The sequence below is a fragment of the Amblyraja radiata genome, chromosome 46 (genome assembly GCF_010909765.2).
Source record: "Amblyraja radiata isolate CabotCenter1 chromosome 46, sAmbRad1.1.pri, whole genome shotgun sequence".
Taxonomy (NCBI): Eukaryota; Metazoa; Chordata; class Chondrichthyes; order Rajiformes; family Rajidae; genus Amblyraja; species Amblyraja radiata.
The window spans coordinates 7807661-7833183 of record NC_046001.1 but is presented as its reverse complement, the minus strand read 5'-3'; the positions used below and the strand labels follow the sequence as shown (position 1 = coordinate 7833183).

The following is a 25523-nucleotide window of genomic DNA, read 5'->3' as shown; positions in this document are numbered from 1 at the left end:
TTGTCTGTGCTTTCACATTATATTACTTGAATTTAGCAGTAATATTGAGGTCTGTGCAGTTGTGAGTTGTTTGTGTAGCTAATTTTAAATTACTATTGTAATAAAGCTGAGAAATATGGGCAAAAAGCAGCAGGTCTGGCCGACCAAATCATCAGTGTCTAATCCATTGTTACCTGATGTGAGTTTGCAGACTAAAAGCCACGCTGTTGATCTTGACCTGGTTTAACTGATGGAAACCAGTTGCTTGTTTTAACATGACATGGCTGCCTTTGACATTTGCATTGGTACGATTTCCTGTACAGTTTATGTGTTGAAAGTAGGTTTGTATTTTCTCAGCTCCATTTACTTTGGTGGCTGAGTCTTTGGTCAGGAAGTGAGCAGTCCAGAAAGCTTTCATATCAGCCAAGGCTCGGAAAGGCATTGTAGAAGTGGCAGGTTTTATGTGAAGCCGGTGACTATGCTGGTATCATCGATGGATCAGTAGATGACACCCTCGTTTCAGAATCAGGCCACGTGTCTGAGGATCACTGTAGACACGAAAGCACTTAATGCCGGCTGACGTCCCCAGTGCAGAACTGAAGGATGCTGATGTTGTCTTGTTGGCCTCTTGGAAATGTAAAGATCTTTCAACGTTGTTCAAAGAAGAGAAGGAGCGGTCTTCCGTGTGCTCGTTAAGGTTTATCTCTTAACCTACGACAGTAGAGGTGCTGGCATGCCTTCTTGGTGATTGCATATATGTGCTGGGCCCAGGGCAGGATATTTGAGACGTTTATTTTGCACCGACTGTAGGTGCCGGGTTTATGTTACAACAGCAGAGAATGGAGGGACATGGATCTGAGATTGGAGAAGGTGTGATAGAAATAGAGAGCAGGGCTTTGTGCCAGGTTCACTGCCCAGCAGTGTGCAAATCCCTGCTCTCAGCCTTACCTCCAGCCCAATGCTTAGTGTGTAAGGGCTGGTGTTGGGCTGGCTGCTACAAGCCGTGCAGATACTCTGCACTGAGATGTGTGGCTCGGGACTGCACCCTGGTTGGCGCGGTGAGTGCGGCCATTACGGGGACCGGCAGCTCCACGTGTTGACGGACGGTACGGATCCTACGCGATCTCTTTTGTCACCTCTTGATGGAACCTGCTGACTCCCCCGCTGCAGGGGGTCTGAATAACCCAAAAACGTCACCTATCCATGTTCTCCAGAGATGTTGCCTGACCCGCTGAGTTACTCCAACACTTTGTGTCCTTTTGTGTAAAGGCCACAGTCCAAGGCCCTCCTGCCATTGCGCAGTGATGGGCTGGAACCTGTAAAACTACCTTGGACTGTTTGCTGAAGGAATGTATAGAAAGAATAATTGTCAAGCTGACTGAATGGAATGACACGGCTTGTAAAATAGTGATATATACCACAATAATTCTCAACATTGTTGCTCCGCAAGGCTGTTCTCAGCACCTGACTATACTCCCCATAGACTCACGGCTGTGTGGCCAAGTTCTGCTCTAACTCCGTTTACAAGTTTACAGATGACACCGCCGTCTCAAACAATGATAAAAGGGGTACAGGATGATGTTGTGTCACGATAACAACTGCTCGCTCAATGTGAGCAAATCATCGTCTTCAGGAGGCGTGGTGGCATACACACCCTAGTCTGTAGCAATGGCGCTGAAGTGGAAATGGTTGAAAGCTTCTGGCTCCTTGGTGTAAGTAACACCAACAATTTGTCCTGGTCCAACCACATCGACACTGCAGCCACGAGAGCACAGCGACGCGGCGGGGCTGAAGCCCAAAATGTAATGCCTGGACTGGTTTTTCACCAATGGTTATTGGTTTTCCAGGATCTATTTAATTTTTTTATTTTTTTTTCATTTCACAGTCACTAAAACAAGTGGTATTGTAACTATGTACTTTTCAGAGGTGATCTACACATTTTGTTTGTTACTTGTTGGCTTACATGTATGCAATTTTATATTAAAATGTAGCTTAGATCTGTTTGGTCCATTAAGTCGCAGGCACTTTTTAAGCGCACATTTTGATTACTTTCCATTCTACCATAGAGATATAAAGTCTATAATAGACTTTAATTATATTTCTATGAATCTACAGACCTTGGCTGGGAACCTGGGGCTCAACTAAATTGTTCCCAATTGGGCCCCGCACGTCCGAAGGCCAGCCCTGCCGACGCCTCCCCTTCCTCAGAAGGCTACCGAAATTCAGCATATCTCGAACGACTCATGCTAAACTGATAACAAAGACCCTGTGCTCTGCGGTCTACTCTCAGGATACACACACAGACAAACACCAACTGCTGCTGGAAGACCATCAATCCAGTGGTGGATGCCCCTCTGTTTCTGCCTGAAATCACTGGTGTTCCAGTACAAGGAGCTGTCTGCAACTGAATGCTGCCGCCTGGCTCGCTCCAAGGCCCAGGAGTACCTGCTGAGGGACGCGCTGAAGCTCTGACCAGCCACGGTGTGTGACTGACCACGGGTATAGGGTTCACTCCACACCGACGGGCCAGACCCTATGTAATAAAAACACTTCTGACACGGCTCACGAAATGTGTGCTCAGGGAAAATTGACATAATGTTGCTGGAATGTGAATCTTGTGTGTAAATAGAATTCTCTCCCTTGTACTGTGAATGGTGACATGTGAGGTGTGGTGACTAATATGTTGCTAATTTTATGAATAAAGGGCATTCATCAACCATGGTCTCGATGAATGGCACAGCAGACTGGATGGGCTGATTGACCAACTCCTATTTATTTTGTTCTTCTCGTGTTCATATTTTGGGGGGGAAAAGGTTGCTTTCACTTGTGTTGCTTTTCAATCTCACCAGCCCTTAGACGCAATCTTAACTTTCAACCAACAAAAAAAGAAAACTCCATGCTGTGTTTTAGTAACACTTGCAATGCTCGTGTGGTAGATACTGTAGATACATAGATACATAGAAAATAGCTGCAGGAGTAGCCCTTTGAGCCAGCACTGCCATTCAATGTGATCATGGCTGATCATCCACAATCAGTACCCCGTTCCTGCCTTCTCCCCATATCCCTTGATTCCGCTAGCCCTAAGTGCTCTATCTAACTCTCTTTTGAATCGGCCTCTACTGCCTTCTGAGGTGTTGCTGGTGGGTGTGAACTCAACTGCTAATCATGTATTTGCCACTGATGTCACTGTTCAGGGTATTCCCAATGGGAAGCTATTGAACTGGGTAATCCTGGTAATGATAGTTGTCTGTGCACTTCTGGCCCCTCTCTCTCTCTCTTGAGTGCGTGTTAAGGGCCTGTCCCACTTGGGCGACCTAATCCGCGAGTTTTGGCGAGTTTACCCTCGACTCATACTCGCAGCATGGTCGACACGAGGTCGTAGGAGGTCTTCGTAACTCTCCGTCATGCTCGAGAGTGGTCTCCGCGTACTCGAGGCCTCAGCTAGGTCACGGCGTTTTTTTCAACATGTTAAAAAATGCTTGCGAGTAAAAAAAGGTCGCCATGGAAAAAATCGATACTCGTAGGTTTAGTCATAGTAGGCCATAGTAGGTCGGCATGTTAGTCGTAGGTAATCGAGGGTAGTCGAAGGTAGTCGTAGATAGTCTTCATCATAGTCGAAGGGAGGTCGAAGGAGATCGAAGGAGGTCGTCTTCACTCTCCACTTTTCCCAATGTGCCCAATGTTTCCCGGGTGTCCAATTTTCCCGAAGTTAGTTGTAGCTAGTCGAAGCTGGTCTTCTACATAGTCGAAGGAGGTCTACTACATGTCATTTTTTCAAACTCTTCTAAACTCGCCAATTAGGTCGCCCAAGTGGGACAGCCCCTTTAGATGGAGAAGGGACAGACATGTGACCTCCACGTTTCCTGGAACGTCGAGAAGGACGCAAGAGCGACACTGATACACCTATCTATCTTCACAATAGACAGAGGGGTGGGGGTGGCGAGGAACAGAACTGGGAATTTCACAGGGATCACTCGGAAACTTTGAGGAGTTTAAGGGAGACACAAGAAACTGCAGATGTTGGAATCTTGATCAAAACAGTTTAAGGGATTACTTCCATCGTGAATGCAAATTAAAAGTGTTTTTTCCCCCCATCTGATTATCATTCGCTGTTGTTTTCTCTATATTTTGTTGTGTGCTTGCACCTTGCTCTCTTGGCTACGTTAAACCCGTTCCCCATACTTCCTTACTCAGTGACCCCTTCAAATCCCGTGAACCTTTGAGACCTTTCTGCTTCTCCACACCAGACCTCTTCATCGTTCCCACTCGCCGCAGCTGGTGGCTTCAATTCCCCGTGCCTAGCGCTCTGGAATTCACTCGAAAAATTTCCGCCTCTCCCCTCCTTATTTACAGGCACATTAAACCTTGTTTCCATTTTGTTTGATCTACTTTTTTTAGTCATTTGCCTAATTATTTCTTTATGCGCTCGGTGTTTCGTCACACTTCTACCAAGCGCGTTTGAATGTTTTTTTTTGCTTTGAAGGCACTAGTTGTAGAAACAAGGAACTGCAGGTGCTGGTTTACACACACAAAAAAGACACAGAGTGCTGGAGTAACTCAGCGGGTCTGGCAGCAACAAAGATCCTATAGGATCTTTGGGCAGCATCTCTGGAGAACATGGATAGGTGACGTGTTTAAGAAGGAACTGCAGATGCTGGAAAATCGAAGGTAGACAAAAGTGCTGGAGAAACTCAGCGGGTGCAGCAGCATGTATGGAGCGAAGGAAATAGGCAACGTTTCGGGCCGAAGCCCGAAACGTTGCCTATTTCCTTCGCTCCATAGATGCTGCTGCACCCGCTGAGTTTCTCCAGCACTTTTGTCTACCTATGGATAGGTGACGTTTTGGGTCGGGATGGAGAGAGGGGGGTTGGGGGAAGGCTGGAAGAGAGGAGGGACTCGATACAGCTGTTGCTCTAGACTTTGACTTTTATTCAAATACTGGTTAATTACATGTAAACACCGGGCAGCAACAGTAACACGACACTCCGCCCAGTGCAAGTTGTGAATAATGGAAAGGTTCTGTTGACACAAGGAACTGGAATCTCAAGCAAAACACAAATGGAAAGATTATTCTGCGCACAGTTTGGGCTTCGCGTTCGTCTCGCACGACTGTTTGGAGACGGTGCAAGCACATTCTCGGGGCTGTGAGCGGCTTGTGGCTGAACCGGCGCACAACTGCTGCCTGCTTTGAGATTGTAACCGTTGGAGGGCAATCAAACTTTTTTTAATAGCTGCAGTCTCCCAAACTTTGTACCTAACAACAGCCTGACGTCAGTGAAGTGAATGTCAGATCAGGTAGTGAAACTGCCACAGGTTGCAAGTTGCGGAAGTGCTCTCTCTCTCTCTCTGCACGAGGTGCGAGCCAAGCAGACGTTTCAGCACCGTTAAGAAGCTCAAAGGATCTTTTTTTTCGGTTTTATTTTTAAAGTCACTCAAATCCAAACTTGCGTTTATTTTTTTGTTGCTGGGGGGTTGAGGGGTGGGCGCGTTGTGCTGGAACAGTATGGGTGAAATCTGCGCCCCCGCAGGGAAACACACAACGCACAGAGTAGCACCGCATCGGAGGAGAAGATGAATTCTCAAAAGCAGTTGCCCCACTCCCTGGCCATCCGTGGCGAAATCCAGAGGTTCGAGAGCGTCCAGCCCAACGTATACAACGTGTACAAGTTGCTACATCGCATCGCCGACCCCTCGCTGCGGGGCAGCATCCAAGAACTTGTCACACGCATTGAAGGTGAGCAGGTGCATCTCTCCTTGCGAAAACATGCCGCCAGCTTCCAGTCTTGTGAAAGGGGAAAATATCCCTTTCTGAGTTTTCTTTTACTAGTCCGCGTTCTGAGGGGAAAACGCCCCCAGTTATCTCGCGAAAGGGCGGTTAACTTGCAAAGTTACTTTGAATTTCCTTTATTACCAGCTTTCCCCGTAGGTTTTGCCGATCAAAAGAGATCATGTCATTTCATCCCCGGGACCTGTTTCATTGCTTGAACCAGTCGGCTTGTGATGGCCATTAAAATGTTGCAGCGCCGATTTCCACAGACGGTGCCGTGACTTCGCGAAGAGCCCCTCGGTGTCACAAATGGTTTGTTGGGAAGGTGCTATTTGTCGCCACAAGGCGCCAGTTTTCTTTGGCTAATTAATCTGTCAAACTCTGCGTTTGTGACATGATCCCGACACTCTTTTCAAAAAAAAGAAAAGCAAGATCTAAGAACTTGTTACATTTGCTCTGGCGAATATTTGCGTGTTTGGTCGATATTCACATCTGAGTGTCTGCACGCGAATCTGTTATGTGTTTTACCGAAGACCCCACTATCCCACTTAAACCCGACCATATCGCTCAACGCCACTCTCCATGGTTTCAATTTTAAAGGGCATTTTGTGTTTTGACATTCATTTGAAGCTGAATAGTTTTTCTCTTTCATGTGTCGATAGTTTTGCTTTTCTTGATGTTGAAGGAACACGGGCCTTGAATCTTGTCCCTGTAATTTGGCGGTGACCACGCTGCTGTGAGGTTTCTTGTGAGCAGTTGACTTGAAGTCCAGAAAAGTTTATTTTCATGTTGACATTTAAAGCAGACAAAATAAATCCAAACAGAGTAATGGATGATTAAATAAGTTATGAAGAAAGACGAACAATGGTGGTAAATGTGGTCTGTCGGTTTGAGAGGCAACTCTTGTGGAATTTTGGGACTGAAATCAATTGTGTGTCCTGAGAAGTTAGGATTGACACACCGTGTTAGAGGTCTATACTTAAAGGCTCCTCCCTTTATGACCATAACGTCAGCAGAAACGCCACAAAATGGTGAGTCTATCAAATGTAGTTCTGCATTGCCAGTATGCCTTGTTCAATAATGGGGTTTTTTTGCGTATTCTGAGGTGGGGTCACTACTTGTGACAGAAATTTTTCCTGCAGCAAGGTTCTGATGAACAATAAGGCGACAAGTGCTCATGAGTCTGTTTTCATTCTTGTTTCTCCAAACTGCCCTCCATAACTCTGCAACCTCTGGAGGCTGTTAATTTAATTGCCTTAGCCCGAACATAGAAATTCCTTCCTAAATCTCTTCCTCATATTCTTTTCCCTCCTTAAAATCGACTTCTCTAACCAAGCTTTTAGTCACCTGACCCAATATTGCATTGAGGAACTGAGACATAAATTCATATTTGATAGGAGCAGATTTAGGCAATTCAGCCCATCAAGTCTACTCAGCCATTCAATCATGGCTGATCTATCTTTCCCTCTCAACCACATTCTACTGCCTTCTCCCCACTTCCCTTACTAATCAAGAATCTGTCAATCTCTGCCTTAAAAATATCAATTGACTTGGCCTCCACAGCCATCTGTGGCAATTAATTTCACAGATTCACCACCCTCTGACTAAATAAGTCCCTCCTCATCTTTCTAAAGGTACATCCTTGTATTCTGAGGCTATGGCCTCTGGTCCTGGACTCTCCCACTAGTGGAAACATCCTCTCCACATCCACTCTATCCAGGCCTTTCACTGAAGGAGGTAAGGCCAACAGAGATCAGCCATGATCATATTAAATGGCAGAGCAGGTTTGAGAGGCCCGCTGGCCTATTCCTGCTCATGCTTTCTTGTGATAACATGCAGCTGTCTGAATGCTGAAGATGCTACATTAATGGAACTTATTACATTTTGGTATTTCTTCATTCTTAAGTAAAGAAAATCATCTTTCTATGGACGTCATGACTCCAGAACACTTGAAGTAACATGCTTGACCAGACAGGGGGGCTCAGTGGCACTGCTGCTAGAGCCGCAGTCTCACAGTGCCAGAGACTCGGGTTTGATCCTGACAGCGGGTGCTGTCTGTATGGAGTTTGCACATTCTTCCTGTGACAACGTGGGTTTCCTCCAGGTGCTTTGGCTTTCTCCCACATCCCAAAGCCATATACAAATCGGCTAATTGGCCTCTGTAAATTCCCCCCTAGTGTGTAGGGAGTGGATGCGAAAATGGGATAACATAGAACTAGAATGAACGGGTGATCAATGGTCAGCGTAGACCTGGTGGGCTGAAGGGCCTGTTTCCATGCTGTATCTTTCAATCAATAGAATGGATTTCAATAGAATGAGTTATGGAGGGAGTCTGAGGTAAAGTGCAGAGAGGCCAACTTCACTCCCATTGGATGCAAGTACTCCATTGAATGTCAGCGCAGTACAGAGGTGACCGGTACAGTGTGGATACTGGATCAATAAACTCTTCTGCTCTGTTGTATGTTCTAACATCCTCCATCTTGATTAGCTTCCATGCTGAACAAAAAGCAGAGTGGTTCCCAATTAATGCTTTGTCCCGAGCTGTGAACATTTTTAAGCATGTATTAAATCGATGGTAGGATTTGCTTTTTATTTCAAACATTAAATACCTCCTTTGTACCAAAGCATGCAACACTAGCTAAACCTGGCCCTCCTTGTAGTTACATTTCTCCATCCCCGATAACATCTTCATAAATTTTCACTGCACCTTCTCAATGCCATCACATCCTTCCTGTTATGTGGTGAACAGACTGTCTGCAGTGCTTAGGCTGCAGTCAAATGAGTATTTAATTTTGCATAGCAAAGCTCTTTTAGCCAGCATAGAAACATAGAAACATAGAAAATAGGTGCAGGAGGTGGCCATTCGGCCCTTCGAGCCAGCACCGCCATTCATTGTGATCATGGCTGATCGTCCCCAATCAATAACCCGTGCCTGCCTTCTCCCCATAGCCCTTGACTCCACTAGCCCCTAGAGCTCTATCTAACTCTCTCTTAAATCCATCCAGTGACCTGGCCTCCACTGCCCTCTGTGGCAGGGAATTCCATAAACTCACAACTCTCTGGGTGAAAAAGTTTTTTCTCACCTCAGTCTTAAATGACCTCCCCTTTATTCTAAGACCGTGGCCCCTGGTTCTGGACTCGCCCAACATTGGGAACATTTTTCCTGCATCTAGCTTGTCCAGTCCTTTTATAATTTTATATGTTTCTATAAGATCCCCCACATACTTCTAAACTCCAGTGAATACAAGCCTAGTCTTTTCAATCTTTCCTCATATGACAGTCCCGAAATCCCAGGGATCAATCTCGTGAACCTACGCTGCACTGCCTCAATCACAAAGATGTCCTTCCTCAAATTAGGAGACTAAAACTGTACACAATACTCCAAATGTGGTCTCACCAGAGCCCTATACAACTGCAGAAGAACCTCTTTACTATATAATAATAATAATGGATGGGATTTATATAGCGCCTTTCTAATACTCAAGGCGCTTTACATCGCATTATTCATTCACTCCTCAGTCACACTCGGTGGTGGTAAGCTACTTCTGTAGCCACAGCTGCCCTGGGGCAGACTGACGGAAGCGTGGCTGCCAATCTGCGCCTACGGCCCCTCCGACCACCACCAATCACTCACACACATTCACACATTCACACACAGGCAAAGGTGGGTGAAGTGTCTTGCCCAAGGACACAACGACAGTATGCACTCCAAGCGGGATTCGAACCGGCTACCTTCCGGTTGCCAGCCGAACACTTAGCCCATTGTGCCATCTGTCGTCCCATTGCGCCATCTGTCGTCCCAATATATGTCTCTCTAAGCATATAGCTTAGAGAGACATATAGCATGGAAACAGGCCCTTCAGCCCACTGAGTCCACGCCCAACATTATCCCACTTTCTCATCCACTCCCTGCACACGACGGGCATTTTACAGAAGCCAATTATCCTACAAACCCTCACATCTTTGGGATGTGGAAGAAAACCGGAGCACCTAGAGGAAACCCACGTAGTCACAGAGAGGGGGTGCAAACTCCACACATAAAGCATCTGAGTTCAGGATCGAACCAGGGTCTCTGGCACCATGAGGCAGGCCACTGTGCCGTCCTTCATGATGAGCAGCAACTTGTGCAAGGGATTGACAGGTGGCTGTGATCATAGCAAGAAGTCGATGCTTTCTTCAGCAAGCATGTTGTCATTGTGAAATGTATAATAACTGAGTAACCATCTTTTCAGTTGTTTATGCACTGGTTTTGGCAGTGGCAAACTAACACATTGGCTTACTTGGCCTAAGAGCAGGAACCAGTGTCAAGTATGAGGCCCTTGTTAAATGCTTGTGCAAATATGGCGTCCTGCAGCCTGTAAAATTCACCCAAACAAAAACACTGCAAACAACCACTACAAATATTTTAAAATACCATCAGGAATGGCAGCGTCTGTGTATTATTGGTTTGCGTGTGAGAATGGAGCTCAGAGTGCAGAAGAATCGTTGTGTATCTTGGCACCAAATGCCTTAAGCCAGGGCAACACGCACCCATTTAAAAAGGACCTATTTAGAGAGGCATTTTTAGCAAGCATATTGGAGGCATGCATGCAAATCCTCTTTGTGCTTGCTGTTCATCTGGATGGGGAGACTGCTCCTCTTCTGTTCCATGTTGCTGCTCCCAAGAATTCCTACTCTGGGGTTTGGAGACCTGTGGCTGGTGAGTATAAATATCATAGCTGTGGTTTTCACGCGCTGCTATGAAGTATAGCCCGTTCTTTTTTTCAATTTTTTTAAATATAGTACAACCCAATAAAATGATTGCTCTGGTAATGGTACAGAATGAGAGAGACACAGTTAAGATGTGAATTGTTTTGAGTATGGCAGACTGCGGATGTGGCTGGTGGACAGGAAACAGAATAGAAGCCTGAATTTCAAACTGGGTGGTTTATGTGGTTCACTGGCATTTTTTTGACAGATGGTTTTAAACAGAAGGGAGATTTGTAAAATATTCTCCCCCTCCCCCAGAATGGAACATTATGATTTTTTTTCTAATTTTTAATCACGAACGATCTAGATGCGTTTGCTGGGCTTTGTTACAAGATTTGAATCAAATGCTCCTTGGGAAAGCTGCCTCCTGTAAATATTTGATCAGTGTCTTGTATTCTTGTCTAAAGCTGGCATGGGTTCAAACTATTACCTATCCACTGCGTTTTACTGGGTAGCTTCTACTGACCTAGTGGTTGCATTATTGCAGTCATACTTGCGGGTTGCTTTTTATCTTGCATCAGAGTTGTCAGGTACTAATGCTGCCTAAACACTTTCGTTGTGAGAGGGAAAGGGCCCATTCCTGAGCATTCGTGGAGGAGGTTGGGATGAAGTTTTGTTCTTTCTTTCCTCTTCCTAAATCTCTCCTCTTATCTATTCTCCCTTTGACTAATATCACACCCACGGGACTACGTCACAAGTGCAAGCCTGGGCACTGAACATGAGGAGGATGTTATTAATACTAGTGCATGCAACTTAACACAATATGGATATGTGGAATGAGTTGCCAGAGGAGGTAGTTGAGGCAGTACAAGAACAACATTGAAGGGACAACATCTGGACTGATATATGGATAGGAAAGATTTAAAGGGATATGGACCAATTGCGGGCAAATGGGACTAGCTTAGATGGGCCATCTTGGTCGGTATGGAGTTAGGTCGAAGGGCCTGTTTCCATGCTGTATGACTATAAATCGTGCCTCAGTGAACATTATCTTCGGAATTAAAAGTTTGTGGTTTGAAGTCCTGCTGCCAAAGACTTGAGCAGAAAAATCCAGGTGAACACTCCTGTGCCATGTGTGGGGGTGTCTCATTGTCAGAGATGCTCTCTTTGAATGAGGAATTAAACCGTAACTCCAATTGCCGTCAGAAGGAGATACAAAAGATCCCGATGACACAGGTGTTATCCCCAATGTCCAAATTGACATTTAACCCCTGACCCCCGCATTAGTTGTTATAACAAAAGACACAAAGTGCTGGAGTAACTCAGCGGGTCAGGCAGCATCTATGGAGAACATGGATAGGTGACGTTTCACAGAGTGCTGGAGTAACTCAGCGGGTCAGGCAGCATCTGTGGAGAACATGGATAGGTGACGTTTCACAGAGTGCTGGAGTAACTCAGCGGGTCAGGCAGCATCTGTGGAGAACATGGATAGGTGACGTTTCACAGAGTGCTGGAGTAACTCAGCGGGTCAGGCAGCATCTGTGGAGAACATGGATAGGTGACGTTTCACAGAGTGCTGGAGTAACTCAGTGGGTCAGGTAGCATCCATGGAGAACATGGATAGGTGACGTTTCACAGAGTGCTGGAGTAACTCAGTGGGTCAGGCAGCATCTATGGAGAACATGGATAGGCGACGTTTCGGGTTGGGACTCTTCTTTAGTCTCAATGTCAAACAAGTTGTTGTAACATTACAGCTGTGGCAGCTTGCTGTGCTGACATTGGATGCTACATTTCCAACATTGAAATAGATGGAATTAGAAGAGACTGGGAACAAGAATTAGCTATAAAAATTTCAAAAGAGAGCTGGGATAATCATTTACTACAGGTGCATAAATGCTCGATCAATGTACGACATACGCTTATCCAATTCAAAACATTACATAGACTATATTATTCAAAAACTAAATTAAATAAAATCTTTCCTAATGTTTCACCAATCTGTGATAAATGTCTGTGTCAAGAAGCTACCATAGCGCATTCTTTTGTTTTTTGTACAAAAATCCAAAAATTCTGGTATGAAATATTTGATATTTTTTCAAAATTAATTAAAATAAAACTGGTACCAAAACCAGAATGGATCATTTTTGGAATATCGGAAGGTATCCCTGAATTAAACGTGTATCAGAAGAATTTATTCAATTACGGGCTAATAATGGGAAAAAAGCTTATACTTAAATTCTGGAAAAATGCGCCCACACCAACAATAAAAATGTGGACATCAAATATGTTTGAAACATTACATCTGGAAGAGATGAGATTCCTCTTAGCAGGTAAAGCAGACCAATTCCAAAAGACGTGGTCTACGTTTCTGGACCTATTACAAGCATGAGGTGCAATAGTAATTTTAAAAATAAATAAATAAATAAATGGTATCAGGACCTGGCAATGGGAGGTAAAACAACAAAAACAGACTTGGTTGGTAGTCCCCTTTCTGCGGAGTTTAATGTTAAATAGAGCGATTGTTCCTACTTTCTTTTTCTTTCTTTTCTAGGGTCTACTTTCTTACTTTACTTCCTTCTCTAACTTCTTTTCTAAGGGGCTTTCTTTTCCCAACACTCTCTTGCACTTCACGACTCTTGCGCACCTTCTTTACTTTCCTTACTTCTATCTTTTTCTTAAAGCTCAAAAAAATGAAGCGGTACAAAAAATGTATTAAGATATATGTGTTGTGTATTATTGTAATTTACCGTACTTCTAATAAAAATAATTTTTAAAAAAATAAAAAAAATAATCGCCACATTTCAGAAAATTCTTCATGAGCTGAGCATGAAGTGAATGGCGCTGCACAGTTGCAAGTTTTTCTTTTCAATGCTCATTCTTCCACCGATCCAAAGATGAGCCAATGGATAGCAGAAGTAGAAACCTTCTAACAGCACCTCCCATCCCCTGCCTGCCCAAGGAAGCCAACTTTAACTTCTGAATCAGGGTCCTGACTCACAATATCATCTGTCCATTCGCTCCAGAGATTATGCCTGACCCACTGAGATACTCGAGCACTTTGTGTGAAGCCAACTTTAACGCTTCACTCAAACTGCCATCTGATAGGACTCACAATGACCTACCTCTGCGGTGGTTTGTTCTGGTTACTAACCTATTTCATTAAAAAAATGGGTATAAAATCATATTTGTTCATCCCATTGGCATTGTGCAAGGAGCTCAGACCAGTCCTGCTGTGTTCTTAATGTGGAATGGTGCGGCTTGTGTACTATCAGCAATGAGCAGCCCATTTCCTTGGCTTCCCTCAGCAACCTTACAGCAGGTTAAGACCTTTGCTGAATACAATCTGCAGATGTTGAAATGCGGAAAGGGGAGAGAACTCATTCTGAAAGTGCCTCATTGTAGTACACATTTCACATCCTGTTTATTTATGAGGCTCAACACTCATGAGGCTAGACACTCAACACCAGTTACTGCATGGACCCAATAAGCAAGTGAAGTGTTGAGGAAAGCCAGGTGAATGTCTATCGAAAAATGAATAGTTAGAATAGTTGCTCCTTCACGGTTAACAGCGAATCATTTGAAGGAAGCTGACATTCGCTAAGCTCTCATCAGGAGGATTTTTTAGTGCGACCAGTGAAATCCTTTGAGTATTTATTAATGTAATTCAAAATCTTGCTGCGTATGGAAGAATAAGCTGTATCTATTACCTAATGCCTGTCATCACTGCAACCCTAATACTGCCTCCACTTGTGAGGTGTCGTGAGGTAGACTGACTCCTCCCCCACTATGTATAAACACAGCTGTAATTTCTTCATGGTGAAACCAACATGTATAAAAATGGCCTTTAATAAAATCTGACAATGTGCACTTTAACCACATGTGATTTTTTTCTATTACAAATCTCAAATTGTGGAGCACAGAGGCAAATAAATAAATGATGGGTCTTTGTCCCAAACATTATGGAGGGCACTGAGCTGGAGAGATCCTTTATTGAAGTCCAAGCTCTCAGTCGTAGTCTTGCATGTCACAGAGTTTGATCTTTATCACCAGTTTATATATTTTTTGATTGATGTACTTTTTGTTCACCGACAGTGCCCTGCCCAGCACTGAGCAAAGCAAAAGTGCTGGTGAATTGCCCATCACTGTTCCAATTATTGACTGTTTCAATGGATGGCTGCCTTGCTGTTCAAGTCTGAAGTTGGTGAATTCCAGCCTGGCTCTAGGTAGCTGGCCACAAGCATCCAGAAGGTTGGGGGTGACGAGGGAGAAGTTGCTCCAGTCGTGCTGGGCTGTTCGTGTTTGTGCGCTTTCCCTCTTTCTCCATGTTTTTCAAAACGTTCCTCATGAGGAGAGCTTGCAGTTCATATGTCGCCTTGTCCAACGGCATCAGTGGGTGTTAACAGCGAGGAACAGCAAAATGTTGATATCTGATTTTTCTAATCTCTCTCCTCCATATTCTTTGTGATTTCCCCCTGGCCCAGTGACTCCAGTTTAGATGTGTAGGAAGGAACTGCAGATGCTGGTTTGCACCGAAGATAGACACAAAATGCTGGAGTAACTCAGTAGGGCAGGCAGCATCTCTGGAGAAAGGAATAGGTGACATTTCGGGTCGAGATCCTTCTTCAGACGTCTGAAGAAGGATCTCGACCCGTAACGTCACCTATTCCTTTTTCCAGAGACGCTGCCTGACCCGCTGAGTTACTCCAGCATTTTGTGTCTAACCCCAATTAAGATGCTTTGGGATACTTTCCCAAAGCAAGGTTTAATTTTTTTAAATTCATTGATAGGATGTGGTTGTTACTGGCAAGGGTAACATTTCTTGTCCATTTTGATGAGTCTTTGAATTGCTTGCCTCTGAGGTGTGAGCCACATGGCTGGGTAGTTGCGTGCAGGCCAGACCGTGAAGGATGTTTCTGAGCCAATGCTATTCTGGCAGTTTCAGGGTTGCCATAACCGATATTAGCTTCCTATTCCAGTTTATTTAATGAATTCAATGTAAGTTCCTCGGCTGCTGTGGTGGGATTTGAACACGTGTCATAAGTCCAAGCCTCTGTCTGTAACTTCACCACAAAGTAGCTTTTTTTTAATTTGCCTCTCATGGACTTGTGATACTTCTGTTTTACTAAAGGTGTTGATTTTTTTTCTCATCTGAGGTTAATCATCAATATCGTATTGTGTAAACTGGAGAAGAAAGTCAATGTGGAAGCATAAATGTCCTTCATGCAAGCAAAAGAAAAGCCTCAAAAAACTCCTGAAGAATTAATTTATTCTTTATTGATTAAATGGAAAGCAGGAGACTGCTGGGGTGAGAAATGAATTGATTCCTTCTTAACAAAAGTAGCCTAGAGAATTAAGGTGACTTGTAATACTGTATGTGGGAAAAGAGTTGTCATACCTGTGCCTGGGATCATTTGCATTTAGCTGGTAGACAAAAATGCTGGAGAAACTCAGCGGGTGCAGCAGCATCTATGGAGCGAAGGATATAGGCCAGGTTTCGGGCCAAAACCCTTCTTCAGACTGATTTGCATTTAGCTCACCTTCGAGATCCTCCAAGCCACAGGCTTCACGGAGTCCAATTCCATAACTCCCTGAAAGTGGCAAAACAAGTAGATAGAGTGAAAAAGAGGCACATGCTCTGCCTGTCTTCATTGGTCGGGGCATTGAGAAGAAGAGACTGAAAGTCTTGATGCAGCTTTGGGGTATTGCGGGCCGTTCTGGTCACCCCATTAAAGGAAGGACGTGGATGCTTAGGAAAGGTGCAGAGGAGGTTTACCAGAATGACGTCTGGATTAGGGGGCAATTACCAAGAGGGAGAGGTTAGACAGACTCGGACCGTTTTCTCTGGAATGCCGGAGTTTGCGAGGTGACCTGAGAGAAGTGTATAAAATTATGAGATCCATGGTTCGGGGAGACGATCAGAACACTTTTCCCAGAATGGAAAAATCAAACACTACAGGGCATAGCTTTAAGGTGAGAAGGGATAAGTTTAAAGGAGATGTGCGGGGCAGGTTCACAGAGGGTGGCGAGTGCTTGGAACGCGACGCTGGGGGTGGCCGTTGTGACAGATACAATAGTAGCGTTTAAGAGACTTCTGGATGGGAACATGGCCCGTTGAGTTCGTCCAGCAGATTGTTCGTTACCCCTGGAAAGTTCTCAGACAAGCTTGTCTGACAATACGTGTGTGGCTCCTCAAAATGCAGGAAGTGGAAAACAGCTGTGTCATACAGATCAGTAAAGGCCTGGCTTCCATTTCTGGTGTGAACTGAGTTAGCTGATCTCATTTAGCTGGTATCATAGGTTAGAATTGGCCTTGCATCCAGCTGCGGTTATGTCAACACTGACAGGAAGCCTGCCCACTTGGAAGACATCCGACAGGGTGCTTGTTAAATCGTTCACTTAGTGAAGTGAAAATAGCACTAAGATAAGAAAACCGTTCAATAAAGATCCTGATAGTTTATAGATTCTAGATAGTGAATTTTGTCAAATGTGCTGTCAACTGCCATTTTCATTCAGATGTTGCCTCCAGCTGTTCATTGCACCAGGCGTTTTCCACATCACAGCCTGGTCCTTGCATGCAGGAGTTGCTCATTTCAACCAGATAGTGACCATACTTTCAGTATTATTTGGTGACGCTGTCCTTAATTCTATTCTCCATTGACTTGAGGTTACCTGAAACTCTACTTACTCTTCCTAACTCTCACTACATTTGATTCACCCATCACCTCTGACCTGCTTCATGACCTGCAGATAATTCCTACTTCATTTTAAAATTCTAACCCTTGTGTTCAGTTCCATCCAAGGATCTTTCCCCTTTCCTGTAATTTCCTCCAGGATCTCTGTGTCCTATCATTTCTGGCCTTGTGGTGATCCCTAAATGTAGTTGCTTCCCCTAAAAGACTTATTCCTCCTGTGCGTGCCTAGACAGGGAAGCCAGCACTTTTCCCCAATTAGTATTAATTACATGCGAGGCATCACTATCTAACTATCTGCCTTTTGCAAAGAACAGCTGAAACAAAACCTGGGCTAATAATTCAGTCAGTCAATGACTTCGAGAGGCATCGGGATATGCCCGAGACTGCTCGCCCATTAAAAGTCACAAATTGCTGGAGTACTCTAGAGTCGGCACCAAAGACACCACCTGAAGGGGCCGGAGCCCATCTTCAAACACGCAGGTGGATGCTAAAACTCCGCATCCGAATATCATGTAGAATCATCACCACAGAACAGTGAGACATGAGGTCTTTTGCTTTGGGCCAAACACACAAACCGTCACACAATCCAACCTCCCTTCCATTGACTACATTTATACATCACGCTGCCTCGGCAAGGCCATCAGCATAATCAAGGACCAGTCGCACCCCGGTCACTCCCTCTTCTCCCCTTTCCCATCGGGCAAAAGGTACGGAAGTGTGAAAACGCACACCTCCAAATTCAGGGACAGCTTCTTCCCAGCTGTTATCAGGCAACTGAACCATCCTACCACAACCAGAGAGAAGTCCTGAACTACTATCTACCTCATTGATGACCCTCAGACTATCCTTGATCAGACTTTGCTGGCTTTGCCTTGCACTAAACGTTATTCCCTTATCATGTATCTATCTGTACACTGTAAATGGCTCGATTGTAATCATGTATTGTCTTTCCGCTGACTGGATAGCACGCAACAAAAGCTTTTCACTTTACCTCGGTACACGTGACAATAAACTAACCTAAAGTAAACTGAAGGGCATTCTTTAATTTCTTATGTGAGCTGGTTTTGGCCAATAATCAACGTCTGCTAGAAGCCAAGACCAGGACAGACAGTCCAACACAGTGCTTAAGTGGATGAGTGCTGGAGGCTGGCAGCTGTCCTGCTGGTACTTGGCTTGCAAACACCATGGAGCATCATCTTCACAGAACAGAGACAGAAGGTCTTTTGCTTTTGGTCAAGCAGGTAAAAGAACCATCTGGAAGACTCCCACCCACAGTCACTCAGTCAAGAAGAATCTCCTAAACCCAGGACATGGGTTCTTGCAGACAGCAAGAGTCTGTGACTTCTTGTAGCTCAGTCTGTGCCACAGGGTGTCGGGATTTGACGTGTGCTGAGAACTGTCCTGTGCAGAGTTGCCTGGCCACAAAAGGGATTTCAGTTCCCTGTCGTTTATTGTCGCCTGTACTGAGGTACAGTGGAAACCTTTTGTTTTGAAAGTGCTCAGAAGCTCAAATATCTTTTTCGGGCTCTTCTTTCACCTCACCCCCTTCACTTCTCCCCCCCCCCCCCTCCCCCTGTGCCCCGTCTGGACTTGCACCTATTTCTTACCCCCTCCTCCCCTGCCGGCTACATTCCTTCCTCCAGCTTTGCAATTTGCAACTCCACAATCCCATTGTCCCACACATTCTGTTTTTTTTCATCTCTGGCTTTTGTTTAATTATCTGCCTATCAACAAACGCTCCTCACCCTGTACTTGCCCCCCCCCCCCCCCCCCCCCCCCCCCCTCTCTCCCCACCCCATAATCGGTCTGAAGATGGGTCCCAATCCGAAACGTCACCTATCCATGCTCTCCAGAGATGCTGCCTGACCTGCCTCTGCCGTGAGGCACCTTCAGATCAAGTGGGAACCAGGAGGAAGTGGAGGACGTGGAGACAACACAAGGGGACAAAGTAGAGATAAATTGTGGGGAGGAAGATATTTGAGCCTTTGCTGAGAGTAACACAGTTAGATTATTCAAATAGTCAATACTTGAACAAATCCAATTTGTCTTCTCGGTTAACCCGCCCTCACATGATTGCACCACTTTAAACTGATTGATATCACATTCAGTTCTGCAGAAAGCTCCTATTCTGTGGTCAGATTAATATTGAAGAGCACTGGGCAAAATGATTGGAAACCAGTAAAAGTATTTTATTCTTGGTCTAAGTTCTCATTCCTCACGGGGTCTGTAATGTCGAATTGCGACAGGAATCTGGGTCTGTGTCCGGACTGTATTTGTTTCTTCCCCTCACCCTGTAACGTTTGCGTGCCTGGCAGTCATGTCCAAGTGTGGGAGCCATGGCCATGAATGAATTTGACTTTGTAATCCAAACTTAACGTCCTTGCTGAAGAGACCATGCAATGCAGGGATGATAGTTGCCCTCATGTAGCTGGATGCCGCTGCTGAAGTTCAGGCTGAGGGAGCATGACGCTGTCCGTGTGCGGTGGTGGGGGCTGAGAGAGCTCGGCATGGTGGCAGGGCGAGTGCCGCACTGTAAGAGGGGCAATGCCAAGGGATCGACACACGGTGGAAGTGGAGGGGCTGAGGGACCACGGCAGCGTGCGGGAGAGGCGGCATCAAGACAGCGCCTCACCGCGGAGTCAGCCATGTCTAGGGAGAGCGCCCACAATACCACAAGTGCCCTATTTCTAATGAAACGGCAAATTCTCCATCTGTAGCTCTGCCTGGGTCCTTTTGGGAACCAGCATGATGCTGGATGCTGCTGATTGCCATTCACTGCAATGTGTGTAGATGTGAGTGGGACGGACGTCTCTGTGGCAGTGCCAAAGAAAACAGCCTTTAAGTTGTCACCAGGGTCGATAGTCAAAGAACAGCAAGAATAGAAAGCTGGGGGTGTGTGAATATTTTGGGAGCTGCACCGTTGAGAAGGTGTGGGATAGTTAAATGGTGGGAGTATAAACAAAGAGAGAAAGTTCTGTATGCTGCTCGGCAGATTCAAATTCACATCACCCCTCCCTCCTCTCTTAAAGTATCGGCATATTTCTGCGGTGGCACAAGACTGCAGATGCTGGAATCCGGAGGTTGCATTTCTGTGGTGCCTTTCACGTCCTTTTCGGGATGCCTCAAGGCATTTTCCAGCTAATGGAGTACAGTTTGTAGTGCAGCTCGTTTAACAATGCAGGAAATGCAGCACTCATTTGCACATGATCTACTTCACAGGCAACAATATGATATTTTATCAGTGACCTATTTAAGCAATCTTGGCAATAGGCGGGGGAAGGGGGAATAAATATCGGCTGAGAAATCTGGAATAGCTTGATGTTGTTTTTTGAAGCTGGTGTCTATGTTTCTATGTCTATGTGTCATGGAATCTTTGACATCCAGCTGACTGGGCAGATTGGGGGCCTCAATTCAACATTTGACCCGTTAAGGTGGCACCATTGATAGTGCGTCAGTCCCTCATCGTAGCACTGAAGGATCAGACTACATTGTCATGCTCAAGTGTCTGGAGTGAGACATGAAACTGGAACCATCAGGCTTGGACAAAGTGAAACCCTGATACTGTTGGTATTTCAGTGTCAGTCACAATACATTTTAAAGGCACCTTCATTGCATGATGTTTAAGAAGGAACTGCAGATGCTGGAAAAATCGAAGGTAGATAAAAATCTTGGTGGAAATGTGTCAACGTCGATAACAATCAGCATGGGAGCACCTCAAGGCTGCGTGCTCAGCCCCCTGCTGTACTCACTCTATACTCATGACTGCGTAGCCGGACATAGTGTGAACTCCATCATCAACTTCGCCGATGACACCATTGTCGTGGGACGAATCACTGATGGGGACGAGTCAGAGTATAGGAGTGAGATCGACCGATTGACCAAATGGTGCCAGCACAATAACCTGGCCCTCAACACCAGCAAAACCAAGGAACTGATTGTGGACTTTGGAAGGGGTAGGATGGGGACCCACAGTCCCGTTTATATCAACGGGACAATGTGGAAAGGGTCAAGAACTCCAAATTCCTGGGCGTGCATATTTCCGAAGATCTTTCCTGGTCCCAGCACACTGATGCAATCATAAAGAAAGCACATCAGCGTCTCTACTTCCTGAGAAGATTACGGAGAGTCGGCATGTCAAAGAGGACTCTCTCGAACTTCTATAGGTGCACAGTAGAGAGCATGCTGACTGGTTGCATTGTGGCTTGGTTTGGCAACTTGAACGTCCAGGAGCGGAAAAGGATGCAGAAAGTTGTGACCACTGCCCAGTCCATCATCGGCTCTGATCTCCCCACCATCGAACGGATCTATCGCAGTCGCTGCCTCAAAAAGGCAGCCAACATCATCAAGGACCCACACCATCCTGGCCACACACTCATCTCTCCGCTACCATCAGGCAGAAGGTACAGGAGCCTGAAATCTGTTACATCCAGGTTCAGGAACAGCTACTTCCCCACAGCCATCAGACTATTAAACTCACCAACAAACAGACTCTGAACTGCAACAGCCTATTGCACTTTATCTGCTTATTTATGTGTATATTGAACTGAACTGTTCTGTATTTTTGCTTACAATATTCTGTTGTGCTGCAGCAAGCAAGAATTTCATTGTCCTATCTGGGACATATGACAATAAACTCTCTTGACTTGACTTGAAACTGAACTATCCATGTTCTCTGTTCTCCAGAGATACCGCCTGTCCCATTGAGTTACTCCAGCACTTTGTGTCTTTTTTCGAGCAACTAATCGTCTATCTCCCTCGACTTCCTGATTCTCAGCAAGGCTGGATATGAAACCATAACATTATCAGGTATCACCAGCTTTACAGAAAAGAGCACCCACTGTTACAAAGTGTGAAGCAACTCAAACCATTGATGAGATAAACTTAACCCGTTTTATTTTCTCAGTAACAGTGACTTCCTCAGTAATGACGTATCAATTTTGTTTTGGTTTTTGTCGGTTAACTAGGTCACCAGTTTATTTTGCGTTAAGTATTTTAGTTTAGAGATACAGAGCGGAAACAGGCCTTTTGGCCCACTGAGTCCGCGCCGACCACCGATCCCTCAACACTAACGTTATCCTACACACGCACTAGGGACAATTGGCAATTATACCAAGTCAGTTAACCTACAAACCCGTACGTCTTTGGAGTGTGGGAGGAAACCGGAGCACCCGGAGAAAACCCACGCAGGTCACAGGGAGAATGTAGAAGCTCCGTACAGACAGCACCCGTAGTCAGGATGGAACCCGGGTCTCTGGCGCTGTAAGGCAGCAACTCTACCGCTGCGCCACCATCTCTAAAATGACCATTGGCTGAAGTCTTATATCTTCAGCTGCTTGGATCCTACGCTCTGGATTGCTCTCCTGTAGTCCCTCTGCTTTTCTTTCCTCCTTTTTGAGGAACTCCTTCATTGAGTGTTTGGTCACCTGACACTCTATGTGGTTATTGAATCTTGATTATTCGCATTTCTGTGACACTTGGGATATTTTTTCTGTGTTAAAGCTGCTCTGGAAATAGAAGCCTCAACTTTTACGTTCGGTTTCTTCTTCTGATCCACTTGCCTTTTCAGTGGAGTGGTTTGCTGTGCTGTTGTCATTGTTACTTGCTATTTTCAGTTGGATGCAGTTTTTATATTAGACAGGCCCACCTCTTCCCAGCCTCCACATGTCTGCAGCATGTATTTCGAGCAGAAATTCCATCTGTTTGGGGAGTCTGAGACCGCAGTGCAGACGGAGATATGAATGGGAAAAAGTTGCATCTCCGTCGAGGAAAGGGACAAAAAAGGTTTCCCATAACCCCCCCCCCCCCACCCCCACACACAATACAAAAACTAAAGATACACTAAAACATACAAGTAGACCAAAACAGCAAAAGAAGAAAAAAGACGAGACGTGAGGCTGTTGGCACGGCTGCCATGCATGTCCATCTCTCTCTACAGAACGTTGAATGTGGCAAAACGTGAAGTTGCTTCACAGATGTGCTATTATCAAATTCAAATTGACAATGAGGTACAACAGAATGTCGAGGCAGGTGAACAAAATCTTTGATGAGAGGTTTTAAAGGAGAACGAAAAGTTCGAGAGGCAGAGGGGGTGAGGGCAAGAATTTTAGTTTTGGAAGTGCAAAGCTTATTTAGTTAAATCAACAAGTGTGATATATCCAAGTTTATGGATGATACAAATCTGGGCAGTGTGGTATGTGAGGAGGATGCAGAGAGGCTTCAGGAGGATATAGACCAGTTCCACGAGTTGGAGGTGTCATGGCAGGTGAAATATAACGCGGAAAAGGATGAGCTCATCAGCTTTGGTCGGAAAAAAAAAGAAAGGTGGAGTAATTCTTGAAGTGGTCAGAGATTGTATTGGTGCTCAGGAGCAGCTGGGTGTCCTTGTACACAAATCACTGAGAGTTCACGTGCAGGTTCAATAAGCAATGCTACATTGGCCTTTATTGCAAGAGGATTTAAGTGCAAGAGTAGGGACATTTTCCGTCACTGATATAGGACTCTGGAACATCGTGTACAGGTCTGATCGCTCAATCTAAGACAAGGTAGACGAGAGAGAGAGAGAGAGAGTGCAGTGAAGGTTCACCTGACTGAGGACAGTGTTGGCAAGCTTGCCTCGTGCGGTGAGATTAAGTAGACTTGAGTTTGGAAGAATGAGAGGTGATCTCATTGAAATATACAAAATTCTTGCTGGGCTTGGTAGGGTCAGTACCGGGATGATGTTTACCCTCGCTGGAGTGTTTGGAACTGGGAGTTAGAGTCTCAAAGTAAGTGAGTGATATTCGGGAAGGAGAAAGATTTTTTTCCCTCTCCTTACCCAGGTAGGGCTGGAAGGTGACGCAGTGGTAGAGTTGCTGCCAGACAGTGCCAGGGACCTGGATTTGATCCTGACTACGGGTGCTTTCTGTTCGGAGTTTGTACCTTCTCCCTGAGACTGCGTGGGCTTTCTCCAGGAGTTCCGTTTCCTCCCACATTCCAAAGAAGTACAGGTTTGTAGGTTCATTGGCTTCTGTAAAATTGAAAAATTGTCCCTAGTGTGGAGGGTAGTGCTAGTGTGCGGGGATTGCTGCTTGGTGTAGACTGGGTGGGCTGAAGGGCCTGTTTCCATGCTGTATCTCTCTAAACTAAACTAAACAGTGGAGCTGGCTGGTGGGACTGCATGGTCCCTTTCTGATCCTGTGCTTCACAGACTGAGGAAGGATGAAGTTCCAAAATCCCTCGGGAAGAACAGGTATAAAACAACCGACACAATAGCTATTGGCCTTTAACACAGAAGGATATTTAAAGTTTTCAAAACATGGTCAGAAATGTATAATAGAAAGATATTTTAAGTGAGGGAGTATGAGATTGTTAAGGGCTTGGACACGCTAGAGGCAGGAAACATGTTCCCGATGTTGGGGGGAGTCCAGAACCAGGGGCCACACACAGTTTAAGAATAAGGAGTAAGCCATTTAGAACGGAGACGAGGAAACACTTTTTCTCACAGAGAGTTGTGAGTCTGTGGAATTCTCTGCCTCAGAGGGCGGTGGAGGCCAGTTCTCTGGATGCTTTTAAGAGAGAGCTAGATAGGGCTCTTAAAAATAGCGGAGTTAGGGGATATGGGGAGAAGGCAGGAACGGGATACTGATTGTAGATGATCAGCCGTGATCACATTGAATGGCGGTGCTGGCACGAAGGGCCAAATGGCCTACTCCTGCACCTATTGTCTATTGTCTATTTAAGGCGACTCTTGAGGGAAGAGAGAGATGCAGGGAGCCTAGGGACCGCTTTAGTTAACGGCAGTCCCCATCAGCAGTGTCGTGAAGGGACTCCTCATTGAAGAGGAACTTTTACTGCAGTCATTCTTCATTGCAGCGTTGGTGGCAGAGAGGAAGAAGGGTATGGTGTTTGTGTACCAGTTATTTTTTTGTTCTGTCAGGCGGCATTAGCTCTCGATTACATTGTTAAACCTTGAGGCATCTTTGGAAGAATGTCGAGGCTTCGGTTGTTAAAGTAATTGTAATATTAGCATTTCATTACAAGAAACATGGACTTTCTATTTTAAAGGAACATGGCAACCAATCTTGAGTTTGTACGCAAGAATGATTGTATGCGCTCGAATGGAGATCAAAGTTGGCGATCGGTGTACGAGTCTGATCTAGGTGGTTGGTACGGTGAAGGAGTTCAAGTAATTGCTGTGACTGCTTTTCAAAATGAGTTTCAGGAGGAAATAACAAAAGCTACAGGTATTGACAAAAGTGACTAGTTGCCTCCCATTGCCTGGTAGTTTTAATAACACATCTTTAATAGCTGCTAAATCTGTTCTTGTGACTTAAAATAATTCTGGAAGAGCAGCTTGCTGTAAAGGGTCAGAATAACCGCTACCGCTGGCTCCGACGAGGGTTGAGTGGTTACCATAG

The 25523-nt window shown here is 45.2% G+C and overlaps 1 protein-coding gene across 3 annotated transcripts in view; it reads left to right on the top strand.

The window, feature by feature from the left end:
* Nucleotides 1-25523, top strand: part of agap2 (ArfGAP with GTPase domain, ankyrin repeat and PH domain 2) — a 123304-nt gene that overhangs the window by 8717 nt on the left and 89064 nt on the right. The window contains exon 1 of one of the 3 annotated variants that reach the window (XM_033015781.1): nt 5003-5713. The exons of 1 other annotated variant lie outside the window; for it this stretch is intronic. In XM_033015781.1, coding sequence (XP_032871672.1) covers nt 5551-5713 — 163 coding nt within the window. In that variant the 5' untranslated portion in view covers nt 5003-5550. Of the gene's footprint in view, nt 1-5002; nt 5714-25523 lie in introns of those variants that run through there. One more of the 3 variants, XM_033015782.1, reaches the window with a different exon arrangement.